The 25,278-nt window shown below is 38.5% G+C and overlaps 1 protein-coding gene across 1 annotated transcript in view; it reads left to right on the top strand.

Moving 5' to 3' along the window:
- The first annotated feature begins 6,161 nt into the window (after nt 1-6,161).
- LOC133664470 (anosmin-1) overlaps nt 6,162-25,278 on the top strand; it is a 170,079-nt gene continuing 150,962 nt past the window's right edge. The window contains exon 1 of the mRNA XM_062069114.1: nt 6,162-6,468. Coding sequence (XP_061925098.1) covers nt 6,271-6,468 — 198 coding nt within the window. The 5' untranslated portion in view covers nt 6,162-6,270. The remainder of the gene's footprint in view (nt 6,469-25,278) is intronic.

The following is a 25,278-nucleotide window of genomic DNA, read 5'->3' as shown; positions in this document are numbered from 1 at the left end:
TATTTGGCGAACATTGTTTTGTCCTACTAATTTTGGCGGTTCTTGAACTCACCATAGTGTGGACTGTGACGCAACAGTTTGTTTGCATGTAAAATCTTCCACTCCTTCTTTGTCTCATTTTGTCCACCAGAAGTTTTATACTGTGCGTGAATGCACAAAGGTGAGCTTTGTTGATGTTATTGACTTATTGGAGTGCTAATCAGGCATATTTGGTCAGTGCATGACTGCAAGCTAATCGATGCTAACATGCTATTTAGTCTAGCTGTATGTACATATTGCATCAATATGCCTCATTTGCAGCTGAGATAGGCTCCAGCACCCCCCACAACCTCTAAAATAGGGACAAGCGGTAGAAAATGGATGAATGGATGTAGGTATATTTGAGCTCTTTTAGTATCCTTTACTTTTATCCTCTGTGTATTTAATTTATATTTGCATGTCTCATGACACATTATCTGTATGTAATATTGGCTGCATTTGTGATAGTTGTTTGTGTGCCATGTTGTTCCAGACCACAGCAAACATTACCTAGCTTGCCAAAGATTGTAATGAATCTATGGACATACATATCTATACTTTTGGCCATTAAAAGCAAGTAATTTCCAGGAGTTATCTCACCCTCGGAGTAGCCTCTGATTTACTAATGTTTTCTAATGTAAAAATGTGTAGACTAAATATTGAATTTCAACATTTCTGTCAACGAAGATTTGCTTCAGCCTGCGACACATTGTTATGATCCGTTCCCCGGACCATAGTTTATTTACGTTTTGATTCACTTGTTGTTTTAAGTTCTGTTTCAGCACCCCGGTTTTGTGTCTCCTTGGTTGCTATGGCTATTCATTGTTGTCACCTGCCTCTGATTAGTGTCCGGGACGCTCACCTGTTCCCGGGCACTAATTAGAGAGCTGTTTAGTCCTGCCTTTCCCCGTCACTCAGTCTGGTGCTTTTGTTTGCTCTCATGCAACTGTCACGTTGGTTCCTTGTGGTTTGTCGTACGCTAACTTCCGTCTTATGTGACACTTACTGCCATCTACTGTGTCTTTGTGTTTGCTTGTTTTGTTCGTTTTTGTATTTTTGTATTTGATTTATGGTGAGAATAATTCATCTCCTACCTGCAAGCCGTCTCATCATGCCTCCTCGTCCTCGACCACATTACACACATAGTCATTTTGATAGTAGGCTATTATAGACACTTACAACATGTGTTGCCTTCATTATAACACTTTTTGTGGCTCCAGACAGATTTTTTGTATTTTTGGTCCAATATGGCTCTTTCAACGTTTTGGGTTGCCGATCCCTGGCCTAGGCGGGAAACGCATGGCCCGCCACTGCTATAACGTGAAATGACATCACATAAAAGTATGCCATTTTTATTGTATTGCACAACCTTTTCGTTACACTACGGCTTTTTGTCTTGTATATCAGTTTATTCTTGAAATACTATAACCCAAATGTGAATATTCTTGGTTTCAGTATGTCCTGTAATAATATATAGTACAATAGGTCAGTGTTTTTCAATCACTGTGCCAGATACAGTCTGGTGTGCTGTGAGATACAGTCTGTTGTGCTGTGGGAGATTATATAATTTCACCTATTTGGGTTAAAAATATTTTTTGCAAACCAGTAATTATAATCTGCAAATAATGTGTTGTTGTTGAGTGCCGGTACAGTCTAGAGCTCGGCAGAGTAACCATGTAATGCTCTTCCATATCAGTAGGTGGCAGCCGGTAGCTAATTGCTTTGTCGATGTCGGAAACAGCGGGAGGCAGAGTGCAGGTAAAAAGGTGTCTAATGCTTGAACCAAAAATAAACAAAAGGTGAGTGCCCCTAAGAAAAGGCATTGAAGCTTAGGGATGGCTATGCAGAACGAAACTCAAACTGAACTGGCTACGAAGTATAAAAAACAGAATGCTGGATGACAGCAAAGACTTACTGTGGAGCAAAGATGGCGTCCACAAAGTACATCCGTACATGACATGACAACAATGTCCACACAAAGAAGGATAAAACAACTGAAATATTTTTGATTGCTAAAACAAAGCAGATGCGGGAAATATCGCTCAAAGGAAGACATGAATCTGCTGCAGGAAAATACCAAAAAACAGAGAAAAAGCCACCAAAATAGGAGCGCAAGACTAGAACAAAAACACTACACACAGGAAAACAGCAAAAAACTCCAAATAATTCACGGCATGATTTGACAAGTCGTGACAGTACACCTACTTTGAGACAAGAGCTATAGTGATGCATGGTTGGTTATGGTTTAAAGTCATATCCAACAATTGCGACAACGACTTTTTACTGTCAACTGAGTTCCGTTTTTTAATGACTTCTGCTGGTGGTGTGCCTCCGGATTTTTTCAACACCAAAAATGTGCCTTGGCTCAAAAAAGGTTGAAAAACACTACAATAGGTAATTGTGTCGACTATGATATTACTAAGGACAAGAGGCCATGCTTTATTTATTTTTGTATTTATTATTATAATTTTTTCCATAGTATAGCCTAAGCTTTATTATTGACTTTCGGTAAACAAACAAAAAATGCGTGACGTCAAACTATTGCGCTACAGATATAATTTCCTTCTTTTTTTTAATGACTTTATTTAAACAATAATACTGAAATTCTAACAATCTGAACATGTAAACAAGTACGCCTTGTATACGTCATTGTCAAAATAGGTATATAAAAATTAAATTCTCAAGAATTTTCAAACCGTAATCAAGATATGCAAACAAAACGACCATTAAAAGAGAAAGAAAACAACTACATAAACAAGAGACATGTGCGCGAGATTATTATTATCATAGAGGTTTATTTGAAATAGGGACAGATACAAAAACATAGACATCTGAGACAGTTATCCAATGTATGCATCATAGTGTTTGTAGCCAAAGCTAATTTACACACTTGTCCCCAACAATAACAACAACAACAACAACAACACAGATCCAACATCATTAAAATAGGGAAATAAAAAATAGAGTGAGGCAAAGATGAGTCGATAATAACGATGATAGAAATAATACAGACAAAGTGCAAACTAGATAAAAGCCAATAATAATAATAACGCTTAAGGGGGAATAAAACCAAAACCAAATAAAAGCATAATATTTTTGGAATCTGGGAAGTTTTCATGACCTTTTTTGTCAGCATTATTAATATACATGTTTTTATTTCAGAATAAAACAAACAAATCCCTACAAGAGGCCATGCTTTTTTATTATTTCTTTTATTTAAAAAAAAAACTTTATAAATTTCAACATTTACAAACAGTTATAAATAAATGATAAATGGGTTATACTTGTATAGCGCTTTTCTACCTTCAAGGTACTCAAAGCGCTTTGACACTATTTCCACATTCACACACTGATGGCGGGAGCTGCCATGCAAGGTGCTAACCAGCAGCCATCAGGAGCAAGGGTGAAGTGTCTTGCCCAAGGACACAACGGCTGTGACTAGGATGGTAGAAGGTGGGGATTGAACCCCAGTAACCAGCAACCCTCCGATTGCTGGCACGGCCACTCTACCAACTTCGCCACACTTTTTGAGACTTTTATTAGTAGGTTGCACAGTGAAGTACATATTCCGTACAATTGACCACTAAATGGTAACACCCGAATAAGTTTTTCAACTTGTTTAAGTCGGGGTCCACTTAAATTGATTCATGATACAGATATATACTATCATATATACTATCATCATAATACAGTCATCACACAAGATAATCCCATTGAATTATTTACATTATTTACAATCAGGGGTGTGGAGGGGGGGGGTGTGTGTGTGTGTGTGTGGGGGGGGGGGTATGGACATCAAGTAGTGGACATAGAGAGAGAGAGAGAGAGAGAGAGAGAGAGAGAGAGAGAGAGAGAGAGAGAGAGAGATCAGAAGGCATAAGAAAAAGAAAAAGTATCTGCATTTGATTGTTTACATTTGATTATTAGCAAACCGTCCAAGTAAGTACAAAAACAGAACAAAAACATTACAAAAACAGTACAAAACAGCGCCAAGGGGTTGTAAATTCAAAATAGAATGCAATATATATATATATATATATATATATATATATATATATATATATATATATATATATATATATATATATATATATATCAATCAAACAAAGTGCAAAGCCATAGGCTCACTCAATTTCAGTAAATAACTTAAATTTGGAACACACCATCATCGTTTTCACAGCTTTTTGGTTGGTAGAGAGTGTTTTAATGTAGAGTTCTAAATCTTTTTTAAAGTCACAAAAAAACGGTATTAAGAAACTTACATTTATGAATATAAAACTTAGCCAATAGTATAATGAGGTTGCAAAGGTAAAATAATTTTTCAAATCTTTTTTCATACAGTGTGAATCCAAATAGCACATCTTTAAAACAAAGCACAAATTGACAAGAGGCCATGCTTTTTATTTTTATTTTTATTTTTTTATTTTTTATTTTTTTAATTTTTTAAAAAGTTTTATTTATACATTTCAACATTTCAACAATCAAATAAGTACAAAAGTAGTACAAAACAGTACAAAAAGAATACAAAGCAGCGCCAGGGGGTTATAAATTCAAAGTAACTAAAATAGAATGCAAAAAAAACATATATATAATATAAACAAAGTGCAAAGCCATAGGCTCACTCAATTTCAGTAAACAACTCAAATTTGGAACACAGCATAATCGTCTTCACAGCTTTCTGGTTGCTAGAGGTAGAGAGTGTCTTAATGTACAGTTCTAACTCTTTTTTAAAGGCACAAAAGACAGGTCGGGTATTGAGAAACTTACATTTATGAATATAAAACTTAGCCAATAGTATAATGAGGTTGCAAAGGTAAAATTCCTTTTCAAATTTTTGTTCATATAGTGTAAAACCAAATATCACATCTTTAAAACAAAGCACAAATTTGTCATGAATATTGTCCAGGAGACAAGAGGCCATGCTTTTTTTTTTTTTTTTTTTTTTTTTAGATAAACATTATTAATTTATTGGCAAACCCAAAGAAAAAAATCCTAAAATGAAAACAGCAGATACAAAGATGTAACATTTGATTATATTTACAAAACCTTCTTTCTACATTTTATATCAGATTGTAGGAAACAGGAGATAGCATAACTTTTATTGATCAAATAAGAACATCCCTCAATGTCTAAGCAACTCCTCTACATAGGTTATGTTGAGGCGTGAAAAACTGTAAGACTACTGTAAGGGGTTACATGCACTTCGATAGGAGCTCATGTGAAACATATTGTATCATTCATTGTTTTTATCTTATGGAAAAGTGCAGCGTGGGAGGTGTCAAACTGAAACTGGTTATTAAACATCTGATATAATTAAAAGTATACAGGTCAGTCACATATATCCTTGCACGCGGCACTTAAATAACCACATCCAAACTACACAACATTTACTGCACTCTGAACCTGCTAATGACAAATAAATAAAACCTGTATGCCATCATTGTAATATAAACACCAGAAAAATAACAGTGAAAATGTCTCAGGGGGAGGACAAAGCTTTGAGACATGTCAGTAGTTCTAAGATTTGATGGTATAATTTATTGTTGGATTTGCTTCAAGTCAAATAAAACGTCAACAACCTCACACCCTTGTGTTATTTACATACCTGCTTCTGTCATCTTGTATGTCTTACAATACTTACATCACTTATTTGCTCCTGTGTGTTTATAGCAAATTCCAAAACTGTCTTGAAAAATAAAGTGATATTTGCTATGAAACTATGTATCCGCTATGAACCGCATAACACACAAGCTTTAGTACAAATCTGTTGAAACCGTCATTATAGACAAGACTAACGAGTACCCAGATTATTGCAGACAAATGTTTTGTAGCTTGAGCACATTTGGGTAAAATATGACACTTTTGAGCATACACACATTGTGCTTTTAGCAGTTCAACTGCACATAATATTGCCTTTAAATAGTTTTGCAACCTTCATTCATCAAAAAACAGATGGCGAGATTACAGATATTGTGCTAATGGAAGATTTTCCCATAAAACAAGAGGCCATGCTGCTGAGCAGGAGTCCACCTACCTGACGCGCCTGTCAGTCATCCACTCTCCTCCAATCACAGGCCTGCCCCCGGCGGTGACCCCGCCCCTCCTCCGCCCTCCCCTCCGCGGCGTATAATTGAAGTTTCTCTTTTAGTTTCCCGGCTCACTGGCTGCTTCTTCAGTTCTGCGCGACACGCGGAGGGATTTAAACGACCGGCGGCCAGCAGCGAGCGGACCAGCGAGCGGAGGACCACCACCATGTTTACCGGCGGGCTGAGGGCGTGCGCGGCAGTGTGCGCCTTGTGGATTACGGTGCTGACGAGCCCGCGGAGCGGCGTGTGCGCCAAGAGGCAGGAGGACTCCTTCTCCACCGCCAGTGTCTACCGGGCACGGTGCGCCTCTCGGTGCCTCAGCCTGCACATCACCCGCATCTCCGCCTTCTTCAAGCACTCGCAGGTACACGTCAACACAAACATCTTTTTCTTTATTTGCACACTTTCATGCATGAGCACGCTTGCAAACTTGTTCTGATTTTTAGATGCGACCACTTTGCATAGAATTTCATTTTTGCTGACAATGCACTTGATGGTGGTCCCATTTATTTTAAAAAACAGGTGTTACAAAAAAAAAAGAAGACAAAACTCTGTATTCCCATGGCGTCCAATCTTTATGCAATGGATGTTGCAAAAAGCCAAAGAAAAAGCTAAAAAAACCCCCAAGTTCAGTCTTTTGGAAAATGTGTCGCAAAAAGCCCCACAAAACAAACACTTATGGTTTGGTGTGATATAATAATGAATACAAAAAAAAAAAGCAATTTTGTAAAATACAAAAAGTCATGGTGTGACATGCTAAATAAAAGTCAAAAAAGCAAAAAAATGCATGCTCAAGCATGGCAGCAGATGGTTTCACACAGCATATGTTGGAATAATTGTCCCAAAAATGCCAAAGAAAAGCAACAAAAAAAATCACAAAAAAAACAATCAGCGCTTTCATAAAATCCGTTGATAATTTCATGTGACATGCTAAAAAAAAGTCAAAAAAGCCCACGCTCAAGTATGGTGGTGGTTTTATGCGACATCAATCAATCAATCAATGTTTATTTATATAGCCCTAAATCACAAGTGTCTCAAAGGGCTGTGGCAGCAGATGGTTTCACACAGCATAGTTTGGAATAATTGTCCCAAAAATGCCAAAGAAAAGCAAAAAAAAATCAGCGATTTCATAAAATCTGTTGATAATTTCATGTGATATGCTAAAAAAAAAATTAAGAAAAAGCGAAGGAATGTTCGTATGGTGGTGGTTTTATGCGACATGGCAGCAGATGGTTTCACTCAGCATATGTTGGAATAATTGTCCCAAAAATGCCAAAGAAAAGCAAAAAAAAAAATCACAAAAAAAACAATCAGCGCTTTAATAAAATCTGTTGATAATTTCATGTGATATGCTAAAAAAATAGTCAAAGAAAAAGCAACAAACGTTCGTATGGGTGGTGGTTTTAGGCAACATGGCAGCAGATGGTTTCACAGAGCATATTTTTGAATAAATGTCCCAAAAATGTCAAAGAAAATCCCAAAAATCAAAATCAGTGCTTTCATAAAATCAGTTGATCATTTCATGTGATATGCTAAAAAAAAGTCAAAGAAAAAGCAAAAAAAAAAACGCACACTCAAGTATGGCGATGGTTTTACGCAACATGCATGCAGACGGTTTCACACAGCATATTGTGGAATAATTTTCCCAAAAATGCCAAAGAAAAGCAAAAAAAATCAGCGATTTCATAAAATCTGTTGATAATTTCATGTGATATGCTAAAAAAAAGTAAAAGAAAAAGCAAAAAACATTCGTATGGTGGTGGTTTTAGGCAACATGGCAGCAGATGGTTTCACACAGCATAGTTTGGAATAATTGTCCCAAAAATGCCAAAGAAAAGCAAAAAAAATCAGCGATTTCATAAAATCTGTTGATAATTTCATGTGATATGCTAAAAAAAAAATTAAGAAAAAGCGAAGAAATGTTCGTGTGGTGGTGGTTTTATGCGACATGGCAGCAGATGGTTTCACTCAGCATATGTTGGAATAATTGTCCCAAAAATGCCAAAGAAAAGCAAAAAAAAAAAATCACAAAAAAAACAATCAGCGCTTTCATAAAATCTGTTGATAATTTCATGTGATATGCTAAAAAATAGTCAAAGAAAAAGCAACAAACGTTCGTATGGGTGGTGGTTTTAGGCAACATGGCAGCAGATGGTTTCACAGAGCATATTTTTGAATAAATGTCCCAAAAATGTCAAAGAAAATCCCAAAAATCAAAATTAGTGCTTTCATAAAATCATTTGATCATTTCATGTGATATGCTAAAAAAAAGTCAAAGAAAAAGCAAAAAAAAAAAACACACACTCAAGTATGGCGATGGTTTTACGCAACATGCATGCAGACGGTTTCACACAGCCTATTGTGGAATAATTGTCCCAAAAATGCCAAAGAAAAGCAAAAAAAATCAGCGATTTCATAAAATCTGTTGATAATTTCATGTGATATGCTAAAAAAAAGTAAAAGAAAAAGCAAAAAACATTCGTATGGTGGTGGTTTTAGGCAACATGGCAGCAGATGGTTTCACAGAGCATATTTTTGAATAAATGTCCCAAAAATGCCAAAGAAAATAAAAAAAATAAAAAAAATAAAAATCAGTGCTTTCATAAAATCTGTTGATAATTTCATGTGATATGCTGAAAAAAGTCAAAGAAAAAGCAAAAGAAAAACGCACGCTGAAGTATGCCGATGGTTTTACGCAACATCCATGCAGACGGTTTCACACAGCATATTTTGGAATAATTGTCCCAAAAATGCCAAAGAAAAGCAAAAAAAATCAGCGATTTCATAAAATCTGTTTATAATTTCATGTGATATGGTAAAAAAAGTCAAAGAAAAAGCAAAAAAACGTTTGTATGGAGGTGGTTTTATGCGACATGGCAGCAGATGGTTTCATACAGCATATGTTGGAATAATTGTCCAAAAATGCAGAAAAAAGCAAAAAAATAAAAACCCAAAGCTTTCATATCTAATGGTTTCATGTGATGTGCTAAATAAAAAGTCCAAGAAAAAGCAAAAAAAAACCAAGAGTTTTCATAAAATCCGCTCATGGTTTCATGTGATATGCTAAAAAAGTTCAAGGAAAAAGCAAAACATGTGACATTTTGTTAAGTAAGGTGATGGTTTTACGCAACATGCAAGCAGATGGTTTCACACAGCATATTTTTGAATAATTGTCGCAAAAAATGCCAAAGAAAAGCAAAAAATAGCAAATAAAAAAATCTGCGCTTTCATAAAATCTGTTCATAATTTCATGTGATATGCTAAAAAAAAGTCAAAGAAAAAGCAAAAAAACGTTTGTATGGTGGTGGTTTTATGTGACATGGCAGCAGATGGTTTCATACAGCATATTTTGGAACAATTGTCCCAAAAATGCCAAAGAAAAGCAAAAAAATAAGTAAAATAAAAATCAGCGCTTTAATAAAATCTGTTTATAATTTCATGTGATATGCTGGGTTCAATCCCGGGCTCGGGATCTTTCTGTGTGGAGTTTGCATGTTCTCCCCGTGACTGCGTGGGTTCCCTCCGGGTACTCCGGCTTCCTCCCACCGCCAAAAACATGCACTTAGGGATAGGTTGATTGGCAACACTAAATTGGCCCTAGTGTGTGAATGTGAGTGTGAATGTTGTCTGTCTATCTGTGTTGGCCCTGCGGTGAGGTGGCGACTTGTCCAGGGTGTACCCCGCCTTCCGCCCGAATGCAGCTGAGATAGGCTCCAGCACCCCCCGCCACCCCAAAAGGGACAAGCGGTAGAAAATGGATGGATGGATGGATGCTAAAAAAAAAGTGAAAGAAAAAGCAAATAACGCGCGCTCAAGTATGGCAATGGTTTTACGCAACATGCAAGCAGATGGTTTCACATAGCGTAATGTCCCCCCATATTTTTGAATAAATGTCGCAAAAATGCCGAAAAAAAGCAAAAAAACCAGAGCTTTCATAAAATCCCCTCAAGGTTTCATGTGACATGCTAAAAAAGTTCAAATAAAAATCAACATATGTGTCCTTTTGTTAAGTATGGCGATGGTTTTACGCAACATGCAGTCATGCGGTTTCACACTGCATAATTGCCGCCCATATTTTGGAATAATTGTCGCAAAAATGTCAAGAAAAAAATCCCCAAAAAATCAGAGCTTTCATAAAATATGCTTACGTTGTTTTTGCGACACTGCGATGAGGTGGCGACTTGTCCGGGGTGTACCCCGCCTTCCGCCCGATTGTAGCTGAGATAGGCTCCAGCGCCCCCCGCGACCCCGAAAGGAATAAGCGGTAGAAAATGGATGGATGGATGGATGGATGTTTTTGCGACATGCGTCAAGAATGACTATGTTCCGTCTTTTGGGATGATTGAAGAAAAAGCAAACATTATTGCAACTATTTTAGAATATGGAGGCAACACATAAAAATGACCAAAGATGATCCTTTTCTTGAGTTTTTCGGATCAAAAGAAAATTCCTTGGGATGCATAGCATTCAGGTTCAGTATGCTCTTCTGCAATAAAGTCACTGCCAGTTGCTGCAAAGAGGCCGATACATAAGGAGATGTTGTGGTGTAAAGTAGCTGTGTTGTGTGCATGAGTCAGTCTGAGGTGTCAGAAGTTGTTTTTCACCCTCCAGTGGACTCACTGTTCTCTCCCAGGACGCCAGCGAAAGAAAAGAAGTGTCCGCTGATCCTTCAGCTGTCTCTCTATCTGCTGGCCGCCCTCTTTTATACTCGCCTCCCAATTTGCATTTGCAAGGCTTGGCTGGTCCAGCAAAGGAAGCCCCAGCATCATGGCGGACATGGTCACATTTTGTAAATAGACCCAATTAATCAGGGGGTCATCCTTTTGTCACTTTGAAAGCACTAATTGGACAAATAGGGGATAATATACATCACGGGGGAACAAGCAGTGGTGCACATCCAGAGGACACGCTGTTTTCTTAATAAAGCACAACTTGGCCAGGAATGTCCAGAATTTGTCCCAAGTTGTTTTTTTATGGCTGCCTTGGGTTGCAGAGTTACGACATTAAATCAGCCACCAGCTGGATGAATGATCCAATAGTTGTTGAAGTATCCCTCTTTGTTGACTGCAAATATTTTACTATGGATCCATTCCGCTGCACTAGTGCAGCTCTAATTTGCTACATAAAATATTTAAAAAAAAAAAAAAGCATAAATATGAGAAATAAAACCATCATATAACTATTATTACTGAACAGGCATTGATTTAGGTGACATTCTTAATTGTCCCCCAGTGAAATTAGAAGCCAGGCGCTATAAAATTCAGCATTCTTATCTTCATTAACAAGTTAAGGCGGGGGTCAGCAACCCGTGGCTCTCGAGTGCCGCCCTAGTGGGGGGAAAAATATTTTTTTTGTTTTTTGTTTGAGGACAAAAATGAGACAAACCTTCCCAATTGTTAGAAAGCCCACTGTTTAATATGTTTGTGTTTATGCTTCACTGATGAGAACATTTGGTGAACATCGTTTTGTCCTACTAATTTCAGCGGTTCTTGAACTCACCATAGTGTGGACTGTGACGGCAACACTGTAAAATTTTCCTCTCCTTCTTTGCCTCATTTTGTCCACCAAACGTTTTATGCTGTACGTGAATGCACAAAGGTGCGCTTTGTTGATGTTGTTGACTTGTTGGAGTGCTAATCAGGCATAAAATCAAGTCATAAAAATGGGGTCCCACAGTAAATCTTTGGGGTACCACTTTTTTGTAGCCGTTTTGAAAACAAATGATGAATGTATGCATTATCCTGTTATATCTCACATTCTATATTGTGTTTTGGAAAAATGTTGCCATCAATATTGGGGTCAGTGCATGACTGCAAGCTAATCAATGCTAACATGCTAGCTGTATGTACATATTGCATCATTATGCCTCACTTGTAGGTATATTTGAGCTCATTTAATATCTTTTACTTTTATCCTCTTTGTATATAATTTAGTTTTGCATGTCTCATGACACATTTCAGATAGTTGTTTCGGTGCCATGTTGTTCCAGACCACAGCAAACATTCCCTAGCTTGCCAAAGATTGTAATAAATCTATTAGAAGAAGACAGCCCGCCGTTTCCTTTAACTTGGACACACACATCTATACCTTTGACCATTAAAAAACTGTAATTTCCAGGAGTTATCTCACCTGAGTAGCCTCTGATTTACTAATGTTTTCTAATGTTGTAAAAATGTGTAGAATAAATATTAAATTTCAACATTTCTGTCAATGAAGATTTGCTTCAGCTTGCGACACATAGTCATTTTGATAGTAGGCTATTATAGCTAACATAATACCCTACTATCAAAATCTAGTAACACTTATATAAGCTAGTCTTATATAAGTGTTACTATGAAGACAACACTTACGTCATGTGTTGTCTTCATAGTAACACTTATATAAGACTTTTAAAGTCATTTTGATAGTAGGCTATTATAGGTAGTATAGACACTTACGTCATGTGTTGCCTTCATTATAACACTTATATAAGACTTTTCATTTTTTGCGGCTCTAGACAGATTTGTTTTTTGTATTTTCGGTCCAATATGGCTCTTTCAACGTTTTGGGTTGCCGACCCCTGAGTTAAGGTATTGCGAAAAGCCTAAGAAAAAGCACAAAACATGTACTGTCATGAAATAGGCTGAGATGGTTTCACGCAATATGGAGCAAGTGTCGCGAAAAGCCAAAGAAAAACCCCAAATGCACTGACGGTTTTGTGTCAGACAAAATGTATTGCCGTCTTTTGAAACGATTGTCTCAAAAAGCCACAAAAAAAATCTGTGCTTTTCTGTAAAATAGGTTGATAGTTTTGTGTGCCATGATCACATCCCCTATTTTAGCATACCTGTTCAAATAAAAGCCAGAGAAAAAAATAAAAAATAAATAAATACTCCGGTGGTAATAATGGAATCCCATCCTCAGGAATAGGTGTTGCCAAAAGCCAATGAAAAAGCAAATATTCCGTGCTTTAGTATAATACGCTGGCGATGGCGTCCAGTCTTTTAGAATAAACTGGGCAAAAGTCCAAAGAAAAAGCAACACAATTAAAAAATGACCAAACTTATACAAAGTAAAATCCTCTTAATAGTTTTGCATAGCATGCTTGTGTCCCCTGAAACCACAGTGTCGCAAAGCAGCTAAAGAAAAGCAAGCAATATGCGCTCTTGTAAGATGGTCATCTCGTCTTTTGGAATAAGTGTTCCTAAAGACAAAGAAAAAGCAAACAAACATGCATCTAATAAATTATATGGTTTTATGCGTTCACATATTAAATGACCCATAGCGTCAAATTTTGCTGAAGAGTTCTCTTTATGTATTTTTTACCCCTGAAAATAAATCTGGCAGTCATTTCCCATAACATCAATTTGTTTTTGAGTAATGCGTAGATAAATACCTGTACTTTCCATCACCAGACTGGATATGCCGCTCCCTCTTGGTGTGATGTCAGTGTAAATAAAGGCATGTAAAACTATTATTTTTAGAGATGTCCGATAATGGCTTTTTTTGCCGATATCCGATATTCCGATATTGTCCAACTCTTAATTACCGATTCCAATATCAACCGATACCGATATATACAGTCGTGGAATTAACACATTATTATGCCTAATTTTGTTGTGATGCCCCGCTGGATGCATTAAACAATGTAACAAGGTTTTCCAAAATAAATCAACTCAAGTTATGGAAAAAAATGCCAACATGGCACTGCCATATTTATTATTGAAGTCACAAAGTGCATTTTTTTTTTTCAACATGCCTCAAAACAGCAGCTTGGAATTTGGGACATGCTCTCCCTGAGAGAGCATGAGGAGGTTGAGGTGGGCGGGGTTGAGGTGTGGGGGCGCAGGGGGTAGGGGGTAGCGGGGGGGGGGGGGTGTATATTGTAGCGTCCCGGAAGAGTTAGTGCTGCAAGGGGTTCTGGGTATTTGTTCTGTTGTGTTTATGTTGTGTTACGGTGCGGATGTTCTCCCGAAATGTGTTTGTCATTCTTGTTTGGTGTGGGTTCACAGTGTGGCGCATATTTGTAACCGTGTTAAAGTTGTTTATACGGCCACCCTCAGTGTGACCTGTATAGCTGTTGACCAAGTATGCATTGCATTCACTTGTGTGTGTGAAAAGCCGTAGATATTATGTGATTGGGCGGCCACGCAAAGGCAGTGCCTTTAAGGTTTATTGGCGCTCTGTACTTCTCCCTACGTCCGTGTACCACTCCGTACAGCGGCGTTTTAAAAAGTCATACATTTTACGTTTTGAAACCGATACCGATAATTTCCGATATTACATTTTAAAGCATTTATCGGCCGATAATATCAGCAGCCCAATATTATTGGACATCTCTAATTATTTTTATCACTTAATTGCATGTTTTTGTCGCCGTGGTCCACGATTACTTCAAGACCGATATGGTTAACCAGTGTTGGCGCTAGGAATTATCAAAACGGGGTCCCAGGGACCCCATCAAGTCATAAAAATGGGGTCCCACAGTAAATCTTTGGGGTACCACTTTTTTGTGGCCGTTTTGAAAACAAATGATGAATGTATGCATTATCCTGTTATATCTCACATTCTATATTGTGTTTTGGAAAAATGTTGCCATAAACGTTACTTAATTCATTAAAAAAATAATACAAAAGAAAACAAATGTTTATGCATATGTAAATGTATTCAGTTATAAACATTCATTCACTTTCTTCTTTCCTTCTTGGTATTTTTTCTATATTTTAATTTAATAAGTTGTAGGTGTATTTATTTCAGTATAAAAGTGTAAAACGTTTTTTTGCTTCAGTCATGAAATGATGATAATGGTGTGCCAGGGAATACATGCATATGACACATTTAATTGATTATTCTCACCTGTATGTAGATCATCAGTCGTTTAAAAACCGCCACATCTACACTTTCATGGCAAATAATGCCAACAAACTTAGAATTTTGCGAGTTAGTTTCAATTTCATTTAATACAGTGGCACTCTAGCATTTTATCTCTGGCTTCATGTTGGCCATAAGCTGTGTGTTCCCCTTTAAGAATGGCGGTATGTGGGGTGAGTGAAGTGTGTAAGTGAGTGGGTAAGTTAGGAGAGGGAGCGTTAGCATGTTCAGGAGTGTTAATAGCACGGTTGGCTTTGTGGAAAACATAAATAAAGAGCTGTAACAAATCGACGGCCTGGTCATTCCGACCAAAGACCGGAACTGTAGAGACCCAAATTGGAGGATGTTTCTTGGTGCCTGGTGAGGCTGGATCTTTGAAAATCAGTGCACCCGGTCGTAAAGGTCTTCTTTTTCTTAGCCCGTTTACATGGCGTGCAAAACATCTTTCCATCTTCATAAGTGAGCCATTTGCTAAAAAGTGGCTCCTGAAGCCACTTTTCATTGAAGCTTCGCTTCTTAGGTTTATTGCCCGCTATGACCAAAACAATAACACGCTGGAGTCCTAATACCGGAAATGCAGTATTTGTGATCGATAAAACTTTCGGCGAATCAAAACTTAAGAAATTGTACCGGAAAGTGCATTACTTTGAGGCGGTATAGCTCGGTTGGTAGAGTGGCCGTGCCAGCAACTTCAGGGTTCCAGGTTCGATCCCCGCTTCTGCCATCCTAGTCGCTGCCGTTGTGTCCTTTGGCAAGACACTTTACCCACCTGCTCCCAGTGCCACCCACACTCATACTTGCCAACCCTCCCGATTTTCCCGATATATATATATATATATATATATATATATATATTATATATATATATATATATATATATATATATATATATATATATATATATATATATATATATATATATATATATATATATATATATATATATATATATATATAAGTGTACAGCTCCACTAATGGACATTGGAGTGTTACTTTCAAAGGCAAAAATAAAGTATTGCTAGAAACATAATTTTATATGGGACTTTATTGTATTATATGTATAGTACCTGTTCCAAAAAGAAAAAAGCATAAAACACCACCAGAATTAGAGATATTACAAGTCAAAGTGATGAAGCTTAGTGTTACGCTCATGACTCGGTGTAACTAAACATTACCCTATAAGATGAAGGCAATTGCATTTTATTGATATTTGAAATGTATTGAATGTTTATAAATGAATATTTAAATATACTAAATGTAAAAAAGGGAATAAACATTCAAAATAAGATCATTAAATGAAATCTAGTTGGGCTACGCCATCATGAGCGCAACACAAGGTTGTAAAAGTTTCAACTACAATTCTAAATAAGATGTCAAAAGCAAACTGAAATCAAATACACACAGCTTAAAGACTGATCAATACCTATTTAAATTTAGTATTACATAAATATGATTATTTATCAAAATATAAAAGAAATATACCCGAACAGAACGCTCATGATGGTTACACCAAAAAGTAACGCTAAGAATCGCGTTTTTCAAGGTTTTTGGGGCATTTTTATGCTATTTCCAAGCATCTCCTTTTTATTATCGTTGATTTTAACAAAAAAAAAGTCATATTTATTTAGATTGTTACATTTTGAAGTACATTTGTGCAGGTGGGTGCGAATGTACTCATTACCAGAGCTGTACACATAAGAAATACTTGAAAATATAAATACCCCCCCACCGCTCACCCCCTGGAATTTTGCGTACTTTCTGATTTCAATGCGTAAAAAGACAAAAAATAAAAAATAAAAAAATAAAAAAATAAAAAATAAAAGACACAAAAGCGCTGTTAACGCCAACACTGGTTAATGTTATGGACAAAAAAAACAAAAAAAAAAGATCATAATTTCCCGACGCCCCTGCTTTTCCACAGACACCATAGCCTGTGTTTCCTCATGCTCTTTCCAGCATTTTCTCAAGCATATTAAGGAAAAACGTCAGTAGATCAGTAGTTTCCCTGACAATTAAAATTACCAATCGTCCCGACTTTAGAGGCTTCCACTGTGTGCGATTTTAAATGCTCTTTTTAACGGGTAGAAAAGACAAGTGCAGTTTGGGACCAGTGATGAGCAAAAGCTGCTCGAGTGCCTCTAAAAATAGAACACCGTTGTTAATAATATGCAACTGTCTTGTGCACACTGCTTTCATGTGAAAATGGTGTGTGTTGGGACTTTTGGGGGGGTGGGTCAGCTGCAACAACACATGCCTCACCCCCCCCACATACCCAGTGCCAATAAATGCCATCACCACACCTCGTAGGTATGCAGCGGACACAACCACGCAGGGGTCACCTTCCTGCTAAACGCCGGCGCCCAATAGCACTAAATGCGATAAGCTCTAATCTAGTGTCGCCAGTCAGCACAAACTACAGGTGGATCCGCTTCCCAACGGGCCGGATCTCATTACGGTAACAGGCGGCTCAGAGCTCCACGCTAATGACAAACCTCTCAATTTGGGGGTCATTGGATACGTGACAGGGAACACCTTAAATAGAGATGAAGTGCTTGAGTGTTTAGTCTTAATAGCACTGTTAATCTCTGTAATGTGTCACTTGTTTTGCTTCAACGGAGAGCGATATTATTTTAAAGATCTCTGAATCATCCCCACTGTGATGACACTCACTGGGATTGAACACTTGCAGATGTTAAGGAAGAAACCGTTTCTTGCTTTTCAATACAGACTCCCTGCAGCAAGTTTGTAAGACCATCTAGTGATGTCATAGCAGTTGCCAAAGCAGATTTATATCTCCATATTCTGGTGCGTTTGTCACCCCCGGTGTAGTCGACAGAAGGGGAGAACACCCGTCCATAAATTTTCGCCCCGGACACTTTCAAAAGTCGAGAGCAAGCTGGGAGGCACGTACAAAGTCGGTCTATCTGAAAGCGCCAGTCTTGTAGCGGATTATTTATGTGTGGACCAGAAATAAAATAACAGGGTGTGTCCAGTGAAGCGCTTGTTGTTACATTCAAAACTATCGAAGCGTTTAAAACATTGGAAAATACTATTAATTTGTGCCTTTTTGATATAACATGTGGAACTCAAACCACCATCAGGGCTCATGTGTAGAGGGTTTTCATGGCTGAAGACGGTGGATGAATAGGGGTCTTATGTCGCTAGGCGCCCCCTTCCTTCTGGAAGGGCTTTTAAAGCGCCTGTAAATCTGAGACACCCTCAGCCACTTCAGTGGACAACGAGCCTTTGGTCCCAACCGGAGTCGTTTTGTCTTTTTAGTATGGGGATGTGTGTTAAAATGGCACTGCGCTGAAGACAAACTCATTCGGACACATGCCCCTTCTACACAGGGTAAATCCCACCTAACCTTATCCTTGTCCACAGCACACACAATGGTCGTTTAAGACCCCCTCCTTCCCTCCGTCCGCCGGTGCAATGCGACCTAGTACGCATGCGCGGAAAATGCGCACGTCATAGTCCCCTCCAGTGTTGCTTTGTGTGCAAGTTCTTAAATTTAACTTATCTGAACAATATCCAGTGTTGTGGTATTTCTATTAACTGGAATCCAGTGTGCTGTGGGGCCCTTTTGTAGTAAAACACACCTGAACCATCATAAATTAATCAAATCTTTATTAGACACGTGAACGTAAACAATGTGATAAAGAACATTTAACAACAATCAATCTAGGGATCTAGATTGATTATATTGAACACTCCTCACTCTTTTGCCTTCGATGTTTTCCGTAGTCTTCCCTCGTCGGCCAGGTAATACAAAGCACACGCTACCTTTTTTCATCACATCCACGGGAACCCGCATTCTCCTGGTCTCCCCTTCGACAAATGGACAAAGTTTTTCAGAAAGTAGAATCACAGCTGACCTGGACATTTGAAAGTTCTCTTGCCGTCTGAGATGTGTAGTATCCCAAATAGCTGCAATCACACGTTTCCTTCACCTTAAGGTGTTCATGTGTGATTTCCCCAAGCGTCTGTACATTTAGAAGAATGAGAAACACGGGCATGTCTGGATGACTAGCCTCCATCTTTCCAGAGGTTAGCTCTGGTTGTTATGAAGCTAGCTGTGGCGCGTTCTGTCTGACGTCACTTCCTCTCCGAACTCAGTTTGTAAACGATCAATGAGTTCGTACAAAGCGAAGTGCCGGAGAGTCAAGAAATACATGGCGCACTTACCCGTGATAAAAATTATCCGAGGAGGGTTACCTTAAACGATGGTTTAGTGCGGCTGACACGATGCTTAGGGTAAATAATTCATTTAAGGGGTTATCCGGCTTAGTTTAGAGATAGCCACAGTGTTTTGGACTGAATTCCTGCTTCATGTATTAGTCACTGAGAAATGTTGTTTATATTGACAGAATTCTGAAATAAAGAATCCCAGATTTGCGTCAATCCAGTCGTTCCTTGTTGACCAATCCACCTCTTGACAATATGTAATGGAAATCTATCTTTTACTGCCAAACGTTGTTATATACGCTCTGTTTGGATTACTTTTCTGTTGATCCAAAGACAAACCGTTGATTGTGTTCTGAATCATAATCTTTTGATTTTCAATGCAAATGTTACTCCAAAAGATGATGAACACATTTCAAAAGAGGTGATTACTTTGATAAAACCCAAGGACAGAATTAATTAGGCTCTTACCATGGTCTTTTCCCAAATAATGAATTCAATTGAATTTGGTCTGTCGCTTGGAGCCTGGGGCTTTTAATTTTTAATATTGATGTTACTCAGAAAGTTGTGAAAGGATTTCTACTTAGTATCTTTGTTGTGGTCCAAGGATAAACCAATGTCATTATATAACTGTTCTGGATTCACAATGTGCATTTGGATGGTTTATTTTTTTATAACTGTTGTGCCTAAGAAAATTGTGAAAAAATGTAGTAAATATTTACTTTGGTAAAACCCAAGTACAAACATATATATTTTGTTCCTGTTCCTGTGCTAAAAATGTCAACCTGGACCTTTTTTTAAATACACTTAAATAGTTTTTAATGTGATCCAGAATGGATTTTCTTTGATATGACTGATTAACTTTAGATTTGTTCTGGATCCTTAATCACGTTTTTAACATCGGCCTCACTCAAAAAGTTGAAAATGACATCAAATTATATTTGGTATGATATTGAGCTCAAAGTTTTGAGCGGATTTTAGAGAAATTTGGTATGTAGCTTCTTTAATATAACTAATTAACTTTTGTTCAGGTTCTGGATCAGTAGTGTGAATCTGGATTTTTATATTTTGTAGGGATGTAGTGATTAACTGTGTCAATGTTAAACCATGGTAAAACTCCCAAAAGTTAGTACTACTGTTTTAATTTAGAATTATTGTAAAACCATTAAACAATCGATAAACATATTAAAAGTTCTTTAACCGCCACCGGTGCGGCAACATAAATGCGATACAGACAAAAAGTGCCCTATTTACACAAACATCACAGGAGAGAAAGGGAAGCCGGTAAAATAAGAGCAAACTGCCACAGCTAATTTACTGTTGATAACTATTGATATCTGTACTTTGATAAACTCACAAACCTGTGATACCACTCGTTTCCTGGAAAAGCAGGTTTGCACGCTAATGGTTAGCTACTTAAATGCTAACATCAATACAAGAGACATTAACATCTTTCCCGGTTACAAACGTCATACAACAATTTCAACTAATTTCAGTCGGAGCAACTAAGCTATTCGATTGTACACATTGAACCTACAGGTTGTCCTCTCTAAAGGCTAACATATCCTCTGGGTTCACGTTGTTTCGTGACTGATGCTGGCTGGCTCCTCCCTCTCCAGAGGACTTTAACGTGCACCTCCAAAAATATCTAGTTCCTATCAGCAATGACATTGACCGCAGAGATGCGAGTGGTCATATTTTTCAGTGCATAATTTTCTGTTTTTTCTTACCGCCTGTCTTCCACCTTGACTCGTTCAGGGTTCGCACAGCCCGAGGAATATGACACGGATGTGTCTACCACAGGAAATGAATCAGCGTGATGTCACATAATCTGTGATCATTTTGGTCACAACAACCGTGATATGAAGTTTTTCTGTCGTTTCATCATTACTCGTTGTAAAGGGATTTCAATGTAGTACCTAGCTTCTTTGATATGATTGGTTAACTTCTGATCTTTATTCTGATTCTTAGAAACCCGAAAACTCAATAGTGTGAGATTTCAATAGTTGAAAAGTACACAGTAGTTCAACCCCCTAAAAGCCTGAATGTCTGGACCCTTTATTTAGGTGCAGCATATGGGCCCTTAAGTGTGTTATTTTGGTGTTGCCTGAGGACCCCTGTGAAGACAAAAGACACACCGGACACCTATATCCTTTGAAGTCTCTCCTGCAAAGGAAACGTAGTCCAACATCTGCCCACATAAATCCTATTTAAATACCTGCCCTCCAACGTAAACTGAGATTCATTCAATCCGAAGTGAAGGCCAAGGCAGGGACAAAAGACCAGGTAGAGATAAAAGAGGTTTTTGTCCGTGTTCCTCAGTTGTCTAGACAATGCAACACGCCCCTGGCCACCTGCTCCAACTCCTCCGCTGACAAGCGCCACCATGTACCTCCGTGATAAATGTCCTGCTTACACGACTCTGCCAGCGCCAGGAAAAAAAAAGCGCCGGGTTTCACCGCTGTCTGGGGGCCCCCCTCTCCTTGACCCTCAATCACGGCGAAGGATATCTGGAAAACGTTCATTGGTCAGGGTCCTTGACAGTCCTCATCACTGCATAGCGTTCAGACTGAGGAGGAATGTCATGGTGAGTCGGGGGGATGAAGTCCTGACCTATAATTATTCCCCGTTGGTCCTTGACATGCTGAGGTCAGGCCTGGACAGCTGGGGCAACATCCTGCTGAGCTTCTCTGCTCCGGGGATGCTGTCACAAAACAAAATTAGATCATATGTGGGTCTGTAGATATGGGTCCTTCGACATTTTATTGATGGACGAGGGAAGCCGTCGGAGAAAAACAGGATTGATGATTTAGGAAGTGGCGTAGAGTCATGACAGTCTTAATAAATTACCCCAAGGCGTTTGCCTCCAGTGTGCATGTCAAGGTCTTATTTACGGGTTGCCACCAACAGTGGATTTAGCCCCCTTGTATCGATCATTTCTCATAAGTTAGTGAGTACCACAGCAATTTAATCATCCCATACCTCGCAGAATGATGCACTAACGGAGGAATAATTCACTTTTTAATCAACGTTTAGCCAAACAGAATGTTCTATTACGCACAAAAAAAGGTCAGAAACCTGCTGATGCACGCCACGGCCAAGTTGGCGCTCGTTTGTACCCTTCTTCTACTCGCCGCTTCCATTTTTCATCCTTATCTGCAGTTTTTTTGTGTGAAAGAGATTCTCTAGAGACATGGCCGTACAATCATGGATTCTTTTGCAGCCGTTTGACCGTTACCCTTGACAGGAAAAGCTCAGCATTTACTGGCACTGAATGTCAAATTAAAACCCTTTAATGATAAATTATTTTCCAGAGGTCTCATGAGATTTTTTTTTTCTGGATTACATTGTGGGAAACGGCTTTGAACTTGACATTGAACTTTAGCAGACTTTGTGCCTGCAGACCTCTCAAGCCTGGTTGGATCACAGCCTCAAAACATCCACAAGTCAAGCTCCGATCCAGTCCATTAACTGAAATTATTACTTTATACTCCAGCTTCAATTTGCAGTTTTTCATCTCATTTTTATGGCCCATTCCAGGATGCATCAAATAAGACGAAAGATGAGGCTAGAACGAGGGATTTTATTTGAACAATGGATCAAATGACCTACTGTAATGTTGCAGGTGTCACATGTGCCATTGAACCTGTGGTATATTAACCTCTTTCTGTGTCGTTGTCCTTTATAAACTGGGGGTTGAAGTCAACCAGGCAATTTTACGCCGTCATGCTCCAACAGGTTTTTGATGCCTTACACTCCACATCCATCTTTTAGAATAGGTGTTGCAAAAATCCAAAGAAGCAGCATCTACAGAATTATGCAAACATTGGTAACAAACAAGTTATAGATAATCTCATGTAGGAAAACTTTATATCACGCTATTGTGGCCAAAATTATCACGGTTGTCATTGATGTCGTGGTTTTGTTGAATGTGCTCAGCACACTGAAGTCTTTAGTTTAAAGAAAAAACTAAGATAGATAGACCCATTGCTAGAAAGCCCACTATATTGCATGTTTTGTGTTTTTTTATGCTGTACTGATAAGAGTGTTCTAGTGGGCGGTGTGGTGTCCTACTCTGTTAAGCGGTCCCTGGACGCACCGTAAAAACATCTCTGTGTTATATTTCTCTAAGTATGTATTCCTCTCTCTGTTTGCACATTCAATGTGCACAATTGCATAGCTTAATAGTCCAAACAGTAATTTGTTTCCATGAGTTTAGATTAGGGGTTGTCATGTCTAAATGGGGAAAGACGTTAATGTCTCTTGTATTCATGTCAGCATTTAAGCTAGTGAGCTTCGTTTGTGGGTTTATCAAAGTGCGGCTATGGTTTTTCGATAATTTAAATTTAAAACGGTAATACTAACCGTCAAGAGTTAAATCTTGGTTATCGTGAATACTGTTTATCGTTGCATCCTAAATCTCATTTTACATGGGCATGTAGCATCCCATTGTTCTGGTACATTTTAAAGGCTCTTTACTATGTACAATTAGCTTTTTATTGATGTTTTAATACTATTGTGTGTCCTTATATCCTGCTTATGAGAAATAAAACAAAGATTAAAAAAAATCTATTATCTGCCGCCCATGTTTTCCCCAATATTTAAGATAAGTAGACCTCAAATGGTTGCTTTTGGCATTCTGTGTTTTCATGACGTCATAAAATAAATTAAATACACTACCGTTCAAAAGTTTGGGGTCACCCAAACAATTTTGTGGAATACCCTTCATTTCTAAGAACAAGAATAGACTGTTGAGTTTCAGATGAAAGTTCTCTTTTTCTGGCCATTTTGAGCGTTTAATTGACCCCACGAATGTGATGCTCCAGAAACTCAATCTGCTCAAAGGAAGGTCAGTTTTGTAGCTTCTGTAACGAGCTAAACTGTTTTCAGATGTGTGAACATGATTGCACAAGGGTTTTCTAATCATCGATTAGCCTTCTGAGCCAATGAGCAAACACATTGTACCATTGGAACACTGGAGTGATAGTTGCTGGAAATGGGCCTCTATACACCTATGTAGATATTGCACCAAAAACCAGACATTTGCAGCTAGAATAGTCATTTACCACATTAGCAATGTATAGAGTGTATTTCTTTAAAGTTAAGACTAGTTTAAAGTTATCTTCATTGAAAAGTACAGTGCTTTTCCTTCAAAAATAAGGACATTTCAATGTGACCCCAAACTTTTGAACAGTAGTGTATATAATTGACATTGTTGTGTCAGTGACCCACTCCTACAGTTGCTAAAGGAGCCCACCCTGTGTATATGCCCACCACTTCTAAAAAAAAACAAGGCTTCGCTACACATTTTAAAAACAAGATCGGGGCCCTGACAACTGTATAACAATCAGCTACAGACATGGCAACTGTACGTTTCATCTTTTATTTTTGTGCAAATGGAATAGAAGTGCCGCTAGCCTCAAAGCTGTTCAAAATGGCCGCGTTCGTCGGTGTGTACAGGATGTAAACAGGATGTGACATAGGGGGCCCCGCTTCTTCAAAATGGAAGAAAAAAATGGAGGAAAAAAAAAATTCAGTCTAAGCCTGGGCCCCTGGAGAGGGGGTCCAGACTGAGGCCAAGGAAGAAAAAAACCTCATAGCCATAGTACACATGAACATGTGTGTAAGAGGGAAACATCAAAGAACACAAAGGACATTAAAGGCACAGCCACACAAGTAAAACTACAACAAAAAAACAACCAAACAAAAAAAACATATACACTGTGGTGGCCTCTGGGGTGTTCCACGCCATCGTCTGCTGGGATGGGGGGAGCATGACCAGAGACAGGAGCAGACCCAACAAAGCAACCAAGAGAGCTGACTCCACCCTCGGCCGCCCACTAACTCTCGGCCAGTGTCCAGTCCGCATGGATGAGCGAGGATACGTCCAAGGAGACCGAGGTGTCCGATACCTGCTCATTCAGCCAAGACAATGTGAAACTTGTCCGTCCCGACGCTCAGCGCCAGCTCCGCAGCCCTGTCTCTTCATCCGCATCTCCTCCAGTTCTCTCCAAACGGACTCTGGTGTGGCAGAGACCCAGCAGCTGGTCTCCATGGCCAAAAGTCTCCCAGGAGGCAGATCCAGAAGTTCACAAAAAAACACAGCAGAAGTCACGAAAGTGCCACCCCTTTGTCGCAC

Source organism: Entelurus aequoreus, linkage group LG14 (genome assembly GCF_033978785.1).
Source record: "Entelurus aequoreus isolate RoL-2023_Sb linkage group LG14, RoL_Eaeq_v1.1, whole genome shotgun sequence".
NCBI lineage: Eukaryota > Metazoa > Chordata > Actinopteri > Syngnathiformes > Syngnathidae > Entelurus > Entelurus aequoreus.
The sequence above is the reverse complement of the archived record's forward strand: the minus strand, read 5'-3'. Positions and strand labels throughout refer to the sequence as shown.